This window comes from Lagopus muta, chromosome 1 (genome assembly GCF_023343835.1).
Source record: "Lagopus muta isolate bLagMut1 chromosome 1, bLagMut1 primary, whole genome shotgun sequence".
Classification (NCBI taxonomy): Eukaryota; Metazoa; Chordata; class Aves; order Galliformes; family Phasianidae; genus Lagopus; species Lagopus muta.
The window spans coordinates 180,880,609-180,897,959 of record NC_064433.1 but is presented as its reverse complement, the minus strand read 5'-3'; the positions used below and the strand labels follow the sequence as shown (position 1 = coordinate 180,897,959).

The following is a 17,351-nucleotide window of genomic DNA, read 5'->3' as shown; positions in this document are numbered from 1 at the left end:
GCACCAGCACTCTTAAAAACCAAACAGCTTCAGTGTCCTGGTGGATGCATGGACTACAAACAGTATTGAATAATCTTTACCATATAAATAAAGCCTAGCTGAGTTAAGGAACAACTAAAATATGGCACCCGCAAGTAAGTATGCTACACAACTGAGCTGGACAGAAGTGTCGTGGTTGTGGTCGTTGAAAAGTATACAGAGTGAACGCTTCTTCCACTGCTGTGACTGTAGAAATGGCTGAAGAACTTACAAGAGCATTTCATAAAATAAAAATCCAATTGAAATTGATACATTAACTCCAAAGATTTAACTTCCTTTATTCGTCTGCACAACAGAGGCGAGGCAATCCCACTAACGGGGTTGCACTGAATTCTCTTAATTTCTACAAAGTAAAGAATTGCAATGCTATGTAACAATCATCAAGTTAAAATAAAAATAAAAATTCACCAAACAAGGCAATTCATTAAGAAAAAAAGAAATAACCATACACACGATAACACAAAACTGGAAAAATTACTTCAGGTGACTGCTCGTCCCTATCTCACTCAGTGAAATACAGAACAGTCATACAAACCCTATTTCACCCGTGTGGCTGATGTTTCTTTAGGTCATGATTTGTTGGACTTATTTGTGCCTCAGACAAATCTTTATTACTCTATATGAAAAAGGAAGACTCACACACCCATTTTAATACTGTAGGAAAGCACACGTGTAAGAATCAACAAAATAATAAATCTGTGCCAGAGCTGTAGCTCTGCTTCCCCTGACATTCTACTACCGACAGGCCTGCGAGCAGTCCCTGCAGGACCTTCCCCAGGTGTCACCACCTCCCTTCTGTGCACTGCCTGATGGGGAAGTGCCACCACACTGACCCCGATTACCTGATCTACTAATGAGGCCTCGACAGGCCTAAACAATCTTTTGGTGCTACACAGAAGCATTTCCTGTTTTTCATTGTGCTCCTCCCTGCACCAGTGTAAATCATGTACCTGTCTGCTGAAGGCAGCAAGTTTACTTCAGTGTAAATGCAATAGCAGTATGGAAGCGGCATCTGCCATCCTGCACAGGAATGGCAAACTTGGACCTTAATGCTGTGGCTTTCTAAGAGGCCCTGTCGCCTTCAGATAATTTTGTCTAGGAAAATACTTTAAGAAAATCCAGATTATATTCTTCTAAATGATATCCTACAGATTTTCAACTTCTCTGTGTAACTTTGAATGCTTATCAAATGTTGCTAAAACATTGCATGCAGTCCCCTCATAATAAAAAAACCAAAAACACAAGTAAAGTGATTGCCACATTCAACTTAAAATATAATTTCAGCAAAAATTTTCATATCTATGAGGGGAAAATTCTGACTTCATCTTCATCAGAACACTAGGATATACAATTAAATAGCAGTTATGGATTGCATAGTCTGTTTTATTTTTATATTTTTTTATAAGAACCCTCTTAGAAAAAGGGATTGTGGATGGATATCTGCAGTCTGTCCATGGTTCCTGCAGCTAGTTTCATCATGTAGTCTATGAAGGGAAGTCTCTACAAGTCACTGGTGAGCTAATGACTGAACTTTACAGTACTTATTATCTACACCATTAGCAAGTCTTGCCCCTTTACTATCCTAATAAAAATTAACTGAAGTGTTCAAGCCCACAAGTTTCTAAATTACAGTTCACATCAAACTTCAAAATAAATACAATTTAATACAAAACATTTGAAAAAAAAAAAAACTTTACTTGCAAGAACTTACACTTGGTCTCAAAGGTAGTCCATCCTATCCTACAGTACCCATTATGTACACACTGGATTTATGGGGACATGTGAGAAACAGTTGAATTTAACTTAGAATTGTAATGATGTGATCTACTGTTTAGCAAATTACCCATTTGAGAGCCTTGTGGGTCTAGCTTCAAATGACTTAAATGTGATTTCTTTAAATTTGGTTACAAATACTGGAAAAAGAAAATAATCTCTCAAAAAAGTGCTGAGTTCCTCTTGTTCTCATCAAGACTAACACAAAAAAAAAAAAATCAGGACACATAGGAGAGTCTCATAATTTTGCAGATCACACCTACAAACAGCCTAAGAGACTGCAATCATGAAAAGAATGTTTTCCAGAAGCAAGTTAAAACAGCTGTGACAGGATGGGTTTCCACTACCGTCCTCTGTGAAGTCTCTTTAAATGATGGCATCGTGTTCATCACTGTAATAGAAACACAGTAATTAATGTTCTGCAGTACAATCATCAATCAGTACAAGAAACTGCCACCTAGTTGCTGCTAAGAAGGCTATTCTGTGAACAAAGGCCATCTTAATGAGAAGGGCCAAGCACATGTTAGTCCTGGCGCTGCAGGCCTCTCTGAGCCTGGGGACATTGCCTCAGTTAAAAGAAGGTGCTTCAAATGAGATGGGTGATACTGGATAGGAAAAGCAACCTAGTTTTAAGAATTCCCAATGCATAAACTAAGACTGGGACAAGGATGCAAGCTTGGAAGAAAACTGAGAAAAGTTGGGTATAAATGGCAAATAAGTTCTGCAAGTCAATAGTAAAGTAAAAAGCAATTCATTTTCCTTAATCATTACATGCCAATAAGGTTCCATCAAAATTTTAGCATTCGTTACAAACAGTTGAGACAGATACAGTGTGAACTCAGAATTATAAATGTGCTTTGTTCTCAGAAGCAAATGCTTCTGAGGAGAGAGGAAAAGAGAAGTTCGACAAGGACAAACCAAGCCCAAGACAAGATGGCCCCCAAACCTATTTCAGAAAAGAGAGTTGTCTGGAAGAGGCTGTTGACATACTCTTTACTTTGTCCACCTGGGAAAATACCTAGAGAAAATGTTTAAAAGTGTGGTTTTCCACTTGCAATCTGTATGCTGTCTGAAGCTCACAGAAAACCTCAAGGATCTTGAAAAGAAACTCAAGAAAAGAAAGCGTACTGTCAGCATGTTTGTAACTGCTGTGTAGGACCTACACTCCACAGCATGCTGCAGCTCACAGAAGGCTCAAAGTCGCTGGTGTACACAAAACAAACAAGTGACTGTGGGTGGGAGCCAAACGATACCTTTTCACATGTATTTTTCTATGGAACACTCTTAGCTGCCCTCAATAGCTGAATACAAACAAACGTGGGCAGGCTGATTCATCTAGCAGATTTTAAGTGTGTACTTTAGGGTGGTAGAAATGATATAACTAGTTTAGGTGCAGATGTCTATATTCTGTTAAATGAATTCTACCTGATTTTACAAACTTGCCTAGAGTACTTGAAGAATATTCAGTGCATACAATTTTATGGAACAAAATAACAAAACAAATGTTAGAAATCAACCAGCTGCCTTGTGCACGCTGGCAACGATCAAACACTGAGCCTTAAAATATGAATAATGGCTCTGTTGCCAGTTGCATGCTTTCTGTGAAAACAAATGAACTGTTTCAATGTGGTGGCTAGGGAGAGTGGAGTATGACATGTCTGGCTTTGAAACTGCTGCTCAAACTAAACTTGAAGGTACGTAAGAGGTGATATGAAAGAGAGACGGTAAAAGGGTTCCAATAAAATGTCATCTAAATAACAGGAACAATACGCTGGGGGATGGAGTGAGGGTAAAAAATGAACAGACAAATGAGTCTAGGAAAAAAAGTATCAGAACTATCAGATGCCTACCAAATATATTGAACATCTCACAAATACTGCTGTGAACAATCAATGCATAAGGGGCATAGAAGATGGCAGAAATATGTACAGTGCTAGCAAATTAGGATGAAAGTATGCATACATACATAAGAAATACTTCTGGCACCAAGCTATTTAAGCAAATACCAGCCACGAAAAAATCCAGTATGTAACACACAGAGCAGAGCAAAGGTGTAAAAGGCGCCCCAGGTGTGGAACAATTATTTTATAAAGCTGTTGTACAGAAGAAACTGTCATCCATGAGGCTCAGTCACAGCTGGCATGGATGGAGGTTGAGTCTTGGTATGGTATGGTGGGGGAAGGAAAACTGAACAAACTAGAAAATGAAGAAAGTACACAAGTAATAACCACAGTGACTTAATTTGAAATAGTTGACAGACAAGGGTCTCCTAGAAATAGTAATTATATACTAGATCACAGGAAAAAAAAATTAAAACACACAGAAGAGAGGCATAAGAATAATGAGGAGACACTAAAGGGATGATACATAGTATCATAGTTAAATCTCTTAAACTCAAATAAATTTCCATCACAATAATATCCTTATTCTCCTTATTCCCCTTAAGAAAGTCAGATGAATTGTCTAGGGATAATGCCTCTGAAACTTACATGGTTCTGTACTGAATGCCTCTTCTTGAGTGGTACGTTTTGCACCCAATGTAGAGAATAACTAGGACGCAGAGTGTCAGCACAATGCCACCTACAAAACTGCCCACGTCAAATCTGGAGGCTCTGGCTATGACAGTCTCAGATTTTGATGTGGCTGAAAGAAGAAAACAAAAGGCAGTTTTTACAAGATTTGTTTCAAGGGACTCCTTTGTATCCTGCACTCCCCAGATGACTCACATCTAAAGACAACTGGACAGATTTTACATAGATCAACTGGCAAGATAACAGCCAAGCACGCAAACATTTTTTAAAGTTCCACAGTGTGGTGTGGGAGCAGCTGATCTATCTGCTCACTCTCTCTGAAAGACTGTGATTGCCACTTCTCCTTTTCACCTTCCTCTTTCCCTTGTTTTCCTCCACTCTCTCCTTGTTCCACATCTGCTGCCCCTCTTACACCAGGTCCCATGTTTTTCAGATCCTCCATTTTAATTTAATAAGCTTGGCCTGAAATTACCTAGCCTAAAAGGAAGCTGCTTTGACTCAGAACACAGTGGGTCAGCTTACACAGGGTTCAACAACCACCATGTCAGCCAGGACAGTTAAGTGATGGGAGTAAAGTACTTTTGGTGGCTATTAGTTGCTGGCTGCTCTACTCTCATAGGCACACTGCCTCAATCTGCAACTAATAGCAACTAGACTGAGCTCAGCTCCACAGCCCAACACAAGTGTCCCCCAAAGATCAAATATGACATAGATAAATACTGACTTCAGATAAAGAAGTTTCCATGTGAAAACTGGTTTCATCTGCCATAAGATGATCCAGTTTGTGCCTGTCTGTATTTGCCACAAGGCGAGTTACTTAACCAAATAAAAGTTCTGCTGACCTACCCAATAAGGTTTTACTTGCAAGGAAAAACTGATTTCTACAGTTACTGTTTTTGTACTCAAGAGTACTGGCAAAGTGTACCTGGCAACTTTTACATGAAGCGTGAACCATCCATAGTCATAACCCATTCTCCCTTAAGAAGAAAAGTAACTACATTGCTACAAATAGGGCAAACAGAACTCAGCCTTGCTACCAAGCCAGCCACTTTTACAGCCACAGGTCAGCTGAGACAGAGGAAGTAGTGAAGATGTGTTCATATATACTGTAGAAGGGGGAATGGAAGAAGTACTGAGGTGGTACTCAAAAGCCTACTGCCAGCTCTTAATGAACAGGCTTTCTCCTAACATCATTAATCTCCTTGCTGGTGGCTGCCAGTTCACACTACTTGCAGTTGTATTTTTTCTTATATGTTTCAGGTCACTCAGGTTAAGTGAAGCCTTATTAAGCGTGTGGAGCACTTAGAAGAACGTTACTGTGGCCAACTAAGAAACTTGCTCTAGCTTTTCAGTATGCAGACATATTCCCTTTACTGCACCTACTGTAAAATGAGACTATCAACTAGAATTGTCCAACGTGTCAACATGTGGAAGTGTGAACCTACCTGTAACGGACGTGAAAGAAGTCTTAGAAGTGGTCACTGTAACATTCGCTTGTGATGATGTGACTGATGAAGCTGTAGTTGATCTTGTCTGGTTGGCTTCAGCAGGCTGAACAGGAACAGTGACACATGCAGCGGTGCTGGTGGGACGGCTGGCACTGGTGGGACGGCTGGCACTGGTGGGATGGCTGGCACTGGTGGGCGTACCTGGGAAATTTTTCATTTGACATCGTTCAGAAAAACAGATAAAATTAATCGATGGCATACTGACCGACTAACACAACATCTGTCATACCCACACAGAATGAAATAACAATGAAAAAAAAAATTGCATGGACACCTAGGTTTGCACACAAACCCTTCCCCTGCTCTCTTCCTTTGGAAAGGCCTAACTCCCATTTCTAGGGCTCAAGATCAGGAGCAGTGTTAAGGAAAGGCCTTCAATAAAACCTGGATCATATCCAGTAATTTTTAAAAGTATGAAGTCTTTTGGTAACACTGTCCAAGTCCATAGAATCACTCCTGACTTAGAATATTTTAGTAGTGATTTAATTTTACTTGATTTAATTTACCTTTGAACAGCAGTGATTTTATTAAGGTTGTGTGTATTTAAACGTATTATACATTAAACTCAGGTGTCACCATTTTTTCCACACACGGTGAAAAGTTAACGCAATGAAGCCTGCTATCTTGTAGCATTTATTTTGTAGCAGGCTACTGCCGAGGTTAAAGCAGAGGACTGGAATGTTGTTTCACAAGTTCGGTTGATATCTAACATCTTTAACTTTTATTCTGCTTTTACCTAACACTTCCTCTTTCCTCCCCACTGAAAGCAACAAACTATTCAGAATAGAAGTACCGTGAGACAAAATGCAAGAGCAACAATAGAGGAGATTGACATTTATAGCAAATAGCGTTAATAGAAGGCAGCCACCTAGAATAATCATAAGAAAATTATCTATTTTTTAAGGAGCTAATGAGAAACATGAGGTTTTTATGGAATTGAAACTTCTCTAAGCAGATAATATGAGGCAAACAGCTTTTACACATGACATAATTTCATGGTGAAAAAGCTCCCTTTGCACTCTGTACTGCTGTGTTATTTCTATAGTCTCATACAATCTGGATTCATTTTTAGACACCATCAAAGCTTTTCATTATGCAAATTCAAACATCCAAGTGCACTTGTGTTTTCTAAATCTAAAAACTTAGAGCACTTGCATAAAGGATAGTTTTCATCTCAGTTCCACAGCAAACCTGATACTCAGTTTCTGTTCTTTTTGTACATCAGAAATGCTTCCAAAGAATGCTCTTCCTGTAAATGTGGTCTGAAATGCAGGAAGCCTCGCACAAAACATTGTCCTTGCTAAGACTTTGGTTTCACTGCTTCCAATACAGCCATAGATGCCAAAAACATAAAAAAGCAAACACTGAGACAACGTAAGCGTTCAGAAAGAGGAGGCCTATGAGCCACTTTTCTGGGTCATTTAACATTAAAACTACTGAAACAGCCCAATACCCTCCCCCTCAGTAAATACGATTTATCTTCTTCTCTGCTGCTATCCTTGTACTTTGCTCTAGGTGACACCATGAAATGAACATTCATTGGATGGGACAGATGGAGGACCACACTGTGCTTACCTTGTTACAATTAGGAAATTCAGTTCCTCTATGAAGCATGTGTAAGACACATCGGATAAAGTTCAGGGCACATTTTAATACTGGCAGGTAAACTCCCCAAATATACAACCATTCATAAATATCAAATAGCTCTTCGTTACAGGAAATAGAAATCTATTTGGAAACCATCAACAGTCATGAGATGAAATCACACCCAGCAACTACATTCTTTATGTAAAAAAGACATCAAGCAGAAGAAAAGGCAAATCTGAATGCAATTGCCAACCAACCACAGGTGGCATTTTAGTTTGTTGGGATTTTTAAAAATTATTATTTTTTTTATTATTTTGCACTGTTTTTTGAACTGCCATCACAGAGTGTCAAAGTGGCCCATGTTTCTGAGCACTACAGAGGTTGATGGGTCCAGGTGTATCATTATTAGACTATACAGTACAAAGATGGTATTTACTCTGTGGGTACTTAATAGCACTTAAGAAAACATAGTCAGCAAAAAAAAACCAACCAAGCATCCAAGCAGCTATCATGAGGAATTTCAGCAAATTTGCACATTACTTTCTCCCCGTCACTTTCTTATAAAGAAGAAAAAAAGGATCACTAATAAGATTACAACACTTGGTAATATAACATGTATTAAAAGAAAAATCTGGTTATCTTCTACAGACTTATCTTCTGTGATATATTTAGTGCCAGTCATTTCAGAACATCAGTAGGAGGTTTTCAGAGGCATGTAGGAAATTTGGGAAGCTGACGTGAATTGGGCTCCAATCTGTTCTTCTTTCTCTTTGAAAACTTACTCATACTATTTTACCAACAGAGTTAAGATGAAAGAACATTTGCTAGAAACATCTGTCCTTTTATCTTTTATTTCCCTAATTACTTTTCCCCAAAAGACCAGCTGTGCTTCATTGAACATCATGCTAAACACACCCAGGCTGCGTAAGTTATTTTTCCTACCTACAAAGGATGCACACCAGGAGCACAGTTCAGGCTTATTTTAAGTGACAGTTATCTTGTTTTGTAAAGTACCTTACCTATCTTACATCTGCTTGAGCTACATATACAGTGTAATGATAGCTCTTAGCACCATGCAATACTCTTTGTGTAACTAACCTCTCAAACTGCATAAGCACTGTGCTAGCATACAAGTAATTATTACTGAATGTCTTCACAAAATAAACACTCTTCTTTTCACAGAATATGATCTTCCTATGGAATAAGATTTTCATTCTTGCCATGAAAAGCAAAGACTAAGCAAAATTAACTAGCTATATGCATCCAGTAATAAACCCGGTACTCTTCATTCAAAAGAGGTTATTAAAATGGATGTGGACTATCTTAATGTCTATGAAGTTTCTAACAACAAAAAGAAAAAGCCCCTCCCCCCAAAAAAAGAAGGATGTGAACTGTAAATTGGGTGAAGCAAGGCACAGCTCTCTGTTAGGTTGGTAGTGTACAGGCTCAAGCTGCTTTTTACAGCACAACTCAGACCTTCACCAGAAGCCCACAGTCAGGGCTGGGGCGCAGGGTTAATTAAGCACCTGTGTTTTACAGTGGCTCTGCACATGACAAAGACTTTAAGGCAACAAGGGGATTACCAGAACCTCTCCACTTTCTGAGTAAGGCATGCCTAAACTGGTATATACTGCAGGCAATGGAATGAGAAACTGCACCACTTCCTTGCTATACAAAAGCATTTACAAAGTTTTTTTTGTTCTCCACTGATGAATGTTTTAATGGAAGTGCAAGCAAATCAGGGTAGCTCAGGTTATCTGCATGTGGCAGAGAGTTGTACTGGAAGTGCAATGACTTACCAGGGACTTAGGATCATCATAAAATTGCACAAATGCACAAAGTATCTTACGGTCAGCACAACATTTCTGCCCTGCTTTCACAGGGTTTTTGGCATGAAGGGGACCCAATTCATAGAACCTTCTTCTCTCAAAAACAATCTGTTATCTGTGCATCACAGACTGAATGACTGCATGACATTAATTCTTACTCAGCCTCTGCTGATGTGGTTAAATATGCCTGCACAAACTCTTCCAGAAAATCATTTTCTTAAAATTTTCCTTTTTTTATTTTTAATAATAAGCCCACATTAACATAGCCAAGGGTTGGGGAGCTGCAAATCCAAGCAGATAACCTGCACGTTTGTGTCTCAGGTCAAAAACCTGCTTTCAAACTCTACCAGCTGATGTGATAAAGACATTTCTTCTTTCAACAAAGGTGTGTTTTGTAAACACATTACTTATGTTGAAGCATCACAGCTGCAACAGTACTGCCTCAAGAAGTCATTTTTACCTGTAGTTTTTTTGTGAAGGTGTGAAGGTAAGATACTCAATGCAAAAATAACCATGACAGATTGTCCCAGATCTGCTGTTCATGTCTCATTTGAACTGCAATGTTTTGGGCTAAGAGATCTAGAAAGACTAATTTCTGTTGGGTAAGGTGCCATGAACTTCACCTAAAAGGAAACAGTCTTATTCTTGAAACACAAGCCCCAGTGCTTTCATTATACTCTACACCTATTTACTGTGAAACATGATTAAACAGACATGCACTGTTTACACAACAACATATTCAGCTGTATTCCATGAAAATGGAAGAAGAGAGAAAAAATCAACATTGATGACAGCCCCACTTCTTTTGAATTATTTCCTGAAGCTTTATGTTTTGTTTCTTGTTCTTCTACGGCACTCTAGGGCATCTCTTTGCATTATTTTATGTTGCATCTCTATCTCCTAAAAGGATAAAGCCTTTCTCAAATAACCACATCTCATAGATATTTCTTCAGAATTTGGTATGGTTTAGGGGTAGTTATGGTCCTAGAAGCTAGCTCCAAAATAACATACGTTATTTGATGAACATACGTACCTGCTGCAGACTGCGTGGATGGCACAGCAGAGGAATTGGATAAAGTGCTGTTTTCTTCAAGAAAAAAGAAGAAAACAAGAAAATTAATATTAATTTCCACTTCAACTTACTATAAAGTACCAACAGCAAAATACTTCGTGTTTGCAGGCTCCAAGTGGGAATAAAGCAGAAAGCATTCCACCTCAATCCACGTGGTTTTATCCTGCAAAATGCTTACAGACTTCACTATCAACCCTGTTCTCACTGACTCTTGACCTACTCAAGCATTATGCTTTTTCCAGTTTTTATTCCTCCATTTCAGTTTCATTTCCTGTCTCTCAGTCTCTTCTTTCATTCTGCAGCATCTCAATTACACACTGGGCTCGTTTTGGTAACATTTCATAGTTGTGACGCAGGGGTAGAAGCAGCTTTATGTTGGCTCATGCTGTCTCTACACAATAAGGCTCCTGTGAACACACCTATTTCCAAAGACTGTTCATATTTTTGTCCTTCTTTCCTTTCTCTCACCTCTAATTTTCCAATTTTTTTTTCTTTTTTCTTTTCTTTCCTACTCATGCTACTTTTGTGTCTCAGTGCCCTCTCTGCTGTAATCCTCTTCCACATTTCTTGAAGGCCAACAGCCTTTTCTGCCTAGCGATGACCTGGGTTGATCTGAAACTCCCACTCCTGCAACAGCCATCTCTCCCTCCAGTTCTGCAGTGGAGATGCACAGGATCATTCTTTTCTTGTTGTTTTTCTTTTTGGTTTTTTTTGAGGTCTAATTATTGCCAACTAGCTCCAGCGTTGAGCACTAAACTCACAATTTTTATACTGATAGCAGAGATATCAAGTTACAGATGTAATTGACTTTGAGAAACAATCTATGATTCTACAATTACAAATACATTCTTCCTCAGATACTCTGCTTTTTCTATCAGTATAAGCCACAGACATACCTAGGGCTAAACCTTTCCCACACTGGCCCAGTGCTGTAGCTATGCAGCTCTGGTCTTTCCAAGGTTTTGAGTTCTTGCTTCTGCAACCTCGGGAACACATCTGGACGTGGACTGCATGCTCACACAGGTGAAAGGAAGCCATGCACACCGAATTTGGGTGTGAGTCACTGATGCAATCAGTACAATAACAAAGTGAGTCATTGAGCTATCTGTCTATTGTCATTCGCTATTCATCCCATTTCTTGCCCAACAGAAAATGAGATGAGCAAAGGGATACAGAGTAGAAGTGACTCAGGGAAAATCCGTTCTGCATGGGTGGCTTAAACGCCATGCATTGCTTAAAGGCGTGCACCTTAATGCAGTCAAAAGAGATCACACTGAAACAAACACGTGCTTTAACAACAAGCTCAAGCACCAGAGATCTGGAATCAGTTTTGATATGAAGAATATTCAAATGAACAAGTGCCTTGCCTTTCCCTCAGCAGCACTGAAATAACAGCCCAACAGACTTTCTACTTGCTTCTCTTTTTAACTGTAAATTGATGCTGGCAGATATTTCTAATTCTACACATACAGCTTTCTCATTTTGTTCCACCTCTCTGGCAAAGGAGTAACATCCTGTTGCTCCAGGGTATCTAAGGGCATAAGAACCGATGGTTTATGCTGTCATCAGTTTCTCCTAAATATCTTTAGTTGTCGGCAAATCAATGTGACAATCAGAGTACCTCCACCTTGCCTTACAGCTGTTCATGAACCATTAAAAGCTAAACCATTACTGGGCAGTTCAAGCCACGCAGTAATACGTATTACTGTTCTCAACACTACTGAAACACAGAAAAAGAAGTGCCAGAGTATTACCTTGCATTACATGTGGTGAAGTCGCATTAGAGCTTGTGTTGGTGACGTTCACCTCTGCAAAGGCATTTCCAACTTTAAAAGAAAAAAAAAAAGACAATTTAGTTTAGGTATTTTAATTCCAGGAAGAGAAAAAAAACAGTTGGTATAGCAACTGCCGCTTTGAGCACCTACATGACTAAGGAACTGCACGCAGGAATTAGGTAATAATGCTATACAAGCATGGTACCACAACAGCCTGCTCTCAGCACATCACAAATGACAACGGTCACACTATTCAACCATCACATGCACTTGAACTCCTTCCCATCCCCCATTTTATCTTCCCCATCAACACAAAGTTCTCTTCTTCCTTCAGATGTAAGGAGAATGAAAGAAGTAAGAGGAAGAAGTCAGCCACCTTCCTTCAGTAATTATATATGATTCACAATATCTGTGGCAGAAAGGAGAGAACGTCTCATGTGAATCTTTTCCTATAGGGCCTTTGCAGGCCGAGGAGCGCTTGCTCCATCCCTACATAATATCATACTGTTAAGAGTAATAGAGACCTGATGAGTCTGTCCTCAGGCCTGGTTCTGCACAGCAGCAGTAAGATGTAAACACACACCATGCAGAATGCAAAGCCTGGCACTCACACACCTGCAAGAGGATCAGTTGTGGATCCTACCTTTGTCCAGCACTGTTTAGTTCTGATAACTCACCACAACATTCTGTTAAAGGAAAGCAAGTAACCTGAACTAAATGTCTCAGAAATAAGGCATTTTCTCAGTAGTAGAAAGAGCTCAGACTGATAAAGCTTGTAAATACAAATGAGAACATGCAATGTCCTTCCCTGCTCAGTCAGCAGAATGGGCTCCCTGGAGGATGACATGGAAGTTAGAGAGGATCAAGATCTCACCCAGCTTCAAAGATATACTTATTATTATGTATTTTAAACCAAAACTGCTAAGTTCCTTAATTTGGTTTAATTTGCAGCTGCTCCAGGAGACAAAGACATCCTGATAAGGGGTAGTGTAAAGGGTATGCCATGTTGGAACATGTGGAATGTGAATAGGACAGGTGAGAATGAGAGAATCTGAAACCACCACCATTCCCAAACTGTTCTCCATCCCCAAACAGTGGGTTTAGTATCCAAGATGTGTACATCAGTCACTGGGGAAACCAGGAGGCTTTAGCCAGGGAAACTGTAAGCACATCCTAGGTCACAGCAAAGGGAGAAGCATTATACCCTTCTGCATAGATGTGGCAGCAAGGAAGCTCTGTGCATGAGCAAATATGCCTTTTGAGGCCACAGGATGAGCTGAAATGTTGGGGTGTGAAATCCTGGGAGGAGAAAATCTGCTGTTGTTTGCTCATGCTGTGATTCAGAGGAGAAAAAAGATCTTTGTGTTCATTCTTCATGATGCACTGAATCAAGGAAATGCCTGATTCTGACAACGCACCAAAGCTCCAGATACCACAAAAGGACAGAGAAAGGGGACAAGCAGGCTTTTCATCATACAGCTCCATGCGTTCCTCTCTTCAAGGTCAAGCAGAGGTGCAGCTACAAACAGCAGTGCCTGTGGCGGGCTGGGGTGCACTGCAGGCAGGCGTGCTTCCTGCCAGATGCCACAGCACAGCTGGTTGCAGCAAGCACTTTCAGGGCCTCTCTGTAGTTTTGGTGGTGTGATGCATATGAAGTTGTAAGCCTGAGACAATCTGGACACACAAACTTCCAGAAGAGCAGAACCAATCCAGTTCCTCCAGCTTTGGCTGGAAGGTAGCTTCCAGAAGCAGTGTTCAAATACAGAAATAGATGTGAGAGCTGAAAATAAACAGGATGTAATTCTAAATTGACATAATTTCACTGTATCCGGTAAAAACCAACACGGTGGGTAATTCCCACAAGCTCTTAATGTTAGAAATGCACAGTCTCCAACTGAGGCACACACTGAATTGCAGCTCCCTGCAGGTGCAGTCGGGCAGGAGACCCACGCACCAACAGTGGCACAACTCAGGCAGTTCCCAGCGTGAGATGGGGTGGTCTGCTCACATCCACACTCATGAGGAAGATAAGCACATCTCTGAGCATTCTCAGGCTTTATACCCTGGCTTAACTAAACCCAGCGCTCCAGAAAGATGTTGGAATAGGACTCATGTTTTATTCTAAGCACAGCTTTACATATTCACTTTGTGGACATTTCAAAAGTCATCCAAACTGTGCCTGGGAACCTTTCCTTTTCAAGTTTGATGCAAAGCAGGTTAAGGAGGTAGGTTTATCTCCAAGCCATTCTGCTTCTGTTAGTTTAAATATAACAACAACAAAGTAGGGAGGCACTGACAGCGCACAGCTTGCTGCGAAGATCTGTGCTGGCACAGCGGCCTTTGATCAATCCAAACATGTTTGAGTCACAGTGCTGGAGTGGTAACAGCAGCAACAGGAACACCACCACCCCCAGCATGCTCCAACTTCCAGTGGGAACAGATGAAACTCAAATTCTGGAGATTGAAACATGAACTACCCAGTGGCCCTAAATCCATTGCAACAGGCAATCTGTAAATCTGACAAACTGTAACTCCCAAGACTTGCTATCTGAACGCTCCGTTCTTCTTTTTCCCTTGACTCAGCAAGGGATTTTGATACTGATTTTTCAAACGGCCTTGAGCTAACAGAAGGTTGTTGCATGAGCCCGGCACAGAGATCACACAGGATTACCTCTGCAGCAATTTGGAAAGGTTGCCATGCCTCAGCATTGTGAAATCCATCTCACAGTCTTGCAAAAGAAACCATTACGCAGATGCCTATGGAAACAGCAGGGATAAAACTGATACTCAGCTTCAGTCAGTTTGAGACTGAAACACAGCTACACCTTTTGCTGCCATGCAAGGATTTAAATGAAGTACAGAGACATACCACATCCAAAACACCACACTCATTATCAGGCCTGGAGACACTGCTGCTGCTTTTTCCTGGTCTCATGAGCAGCTCAGTGCAGGTGCGCCCACCAGAGATGCTGTAGCTGTCTTTTGAATGAGCTGGATGGGGTGGGCTGCCTTTTGTCTCCTCACTGAGATCACAGAACGACAGAGTGGTTTGAGCTGGAAGGGACCTTAAACATCACTCAGTTCCAACCCCTGCCATATGCTGATTGCTCCCCCCACCAGTCTGCCCAGGGCCCATCCAGTCTGCTCTTCAGCACCTCCAGGAATGGGGCACCACAGCTCTCTGGGCAGCTGTGCCAGGGCCGCACCTCTGAGTAAAGAATTTCCTCATAACATCTAACCTTAACCTTCCTTTAAGCCATTCCCTGTTGCCCCACCACTACTAGACTGTGTAAAAAGTCAGTCTCCTCCTGCTTCTAAGTATGTCTTCAGTACTTGAAAGGAAGATGTCGTAGATCCAGCTGGATTTTACAGAACAGTGGGTTCTTGGATTTTTGTAGATCATAATATTTTGCTAAATGTTTCTTCTACTTACCTGACACAGAAACAAACTTTCTAGCAGAGTAAAAAGAACAGCATCACATGGAAATAACCAGTTGGCCCTAAAATCTTAACAGGAATGAGCGCAAACCTGCTGCCACTTTCATGTTTTGTAACCCATACTATTTGTTGAGTTTCTCACTTTCTCATGCAGCACTCCTCGCGAAGCACAGTAATGCTGCTGGAAGAAACACAAACTTCAATTTCTGAATAAGTGGAGGCCGACCCAAACACAGCTGCGTTCTAACCAGGCACATCCAAACACACTGAAACCCAGGAACTTCTGCGGGGCTCCCTGCCCCACCCCACAGCCGGTACCTCTGCAGGTGCACTGAGGTGAGCCTCAAAAGGGCATGGTTTTTGTGAGCAGGTTATAACGGAGATCACACAACCAAGTGTAATGGAAGGAGCACACCTGAGTGCCTCATGGTGGTGAGCCGGGCCTTGCCCTGGGAGCAGCCACAGCACACAAGGGCAGAACCATGCAGCCAAAGGCAGCCGAGGCCCACCTGTACAGGGGCAGGTGGCAGCCTGGCACAGCACAGTGATGCCAGCATCCCAGCAGGGCGGGACGCACATTGCAAATACATTTTTAAAAATCTTTTTTAAAAAGCTTTATATATATATATATATATATATATATATATATATATAATTTTTAGTGCAATAACGTTCTTTCGTTCAAGTTAATCTTGGTACTTTTTTTTTTTTTTCCCCTGCATCTTTACTTTAGAAAGCTGTGACGTACAGCATGGGGCATTTCAGCCTTCGAAAGAGCAGCACAGGCAGCTCAGATTTCTGCATCTCGCCTTTTATCTGAGCGCACTTCACTTATCGCCTGAACGTGGTCGTCTGCCACCCGAACCGGGCTCGAGAAATTGGGTCAGTCCCGGAGCGGACGCGCCGCCGTAGCGCAGGGCAACACACACAGCGCACCGTCCGCCCCGACGGCGGAGCTGGAAAGCAGCGGGACCCTCCGGCCGCCAGGACAGCGCCCGAAGGCGGGCAGCGCAGCCCGCGCAGCAATACGGAACGCAGCGCCGCGAGCCACGCGGGCGGGAAACGAACGTAGCCCACCCCAGCACGGCACACACAACTTCCCGGCCGAGGGCCCGCCGCCGCCGCCCCGAGCCGAGCCGAGCCGAGCCGCAGCCCCCAGCGCTCCCCGCGCCGGGGACGCGGCCACGGGCATCGCCCCGCGGACCGCCCGTCCCACGCTGCCGCTACTCACGGGGGCCGAGCAGAAGCAGCAGCGCGAGCGCCCGCAGCGCGCAGGCAGCGCCGGGAGGGAAGAGCCGCATGGCCTCGGAGACAGCCGCGCGGTGCCGGGATGGCTGCGGCACGCCGGGCGCTGCCTGTCCGCGCGGGGCGGGGCGAGCGGGGCGGGCCCGAGAGGCGGCCATGGCTGCACGGCCCGCCCGGAGCGGCTCGACGCAGGCTCGGGGTGGGGCTGAGGAGGCACGCATCGTTGTGCCTCTGCTCGTGCTTCGCGCCGTCAGGATTTAAGGCCGCAGAGGGATCTGAAGTTTTCCCACGTGCTTGGACAAACTTATCCTTCGTTAGCTGTGAAATCAACTATGAGGGCTGTAGAAAACAGTCGAAGGGAACAACCGTTTTCAACACTTTTCAGTTTTCTTGTGTAATTCTAACTTAAAATCGATGTTGGAAACTAAGGAGAGATTTAGATTAGACATCGGGGAAGATTTTCACTCAGGGCAGTGAAGCCCCTGGCGCAGCTGCCCAGAGAGCTGTGGTGCTCCATCCCTGGAGGTGCTCAAGGCCAAGCTGGATGGGTCCTG

The 17,351-nt window shown here is 42.3% G+C and overlaps 1 protein-coding gene across 1 annotated transcript; it reads right to left on the bottom strand.

Annotated features, from left to right (window-relative positions):
• Positions 1 to 297: 297 nt before the first annotated feature.
• On the bottom strand, positions 298 to 16,931 carry TMEM123 (transmembrane protein 123). The gene is made up of 6 exons (XM_048938687.1): positions 16,784 to 16,931; positions 12,094 to 12,165; positions 10,301 to 10,354; positions 5,789 to 5,992; positions 4,302 to 4,455; positions 298 to 2,203 (listed from the first exon to the last, which is right to left on the bottom strand). The coding sequence occupies exons 1-6, from the start codon at positions 16,851 to 16,853 to the stop codon at positions 2,179 to 2,181; spliced, it is 579 nt and encodes a 192-aa protein (XP_048794644.1). The 5' UTR covers positions 16,854 to 16,931; the 3' UTR covers positions 298 to 2,178.
• Positions 16,932 to 17,351: the final 420 nt, after the last annotated feature.

Coding starts and splice junctions, on each gene's coding strand:
- TMEM123 (XM_048938687.1), bottom strand. CDS start 16,853: ATGCGGCTCTTCCCTCCCGGCGCTGCCTGCGCGCTGCGGGCGCTCGCG. Junction 10,355..12,093: donor TTCACCACATGTAATGCAAG/GTAATACTCTGG, acceptor TTTTTCTTGAAG/AAAACAGCACTTTATCCAAT. Junction 4,456..5,788: donor TTCTTTCACGTCCGTTACAG/GTAGGTTCACAC, acceptor TTCTTCTTTCAG/CCACATCAAAATCTGAGACT.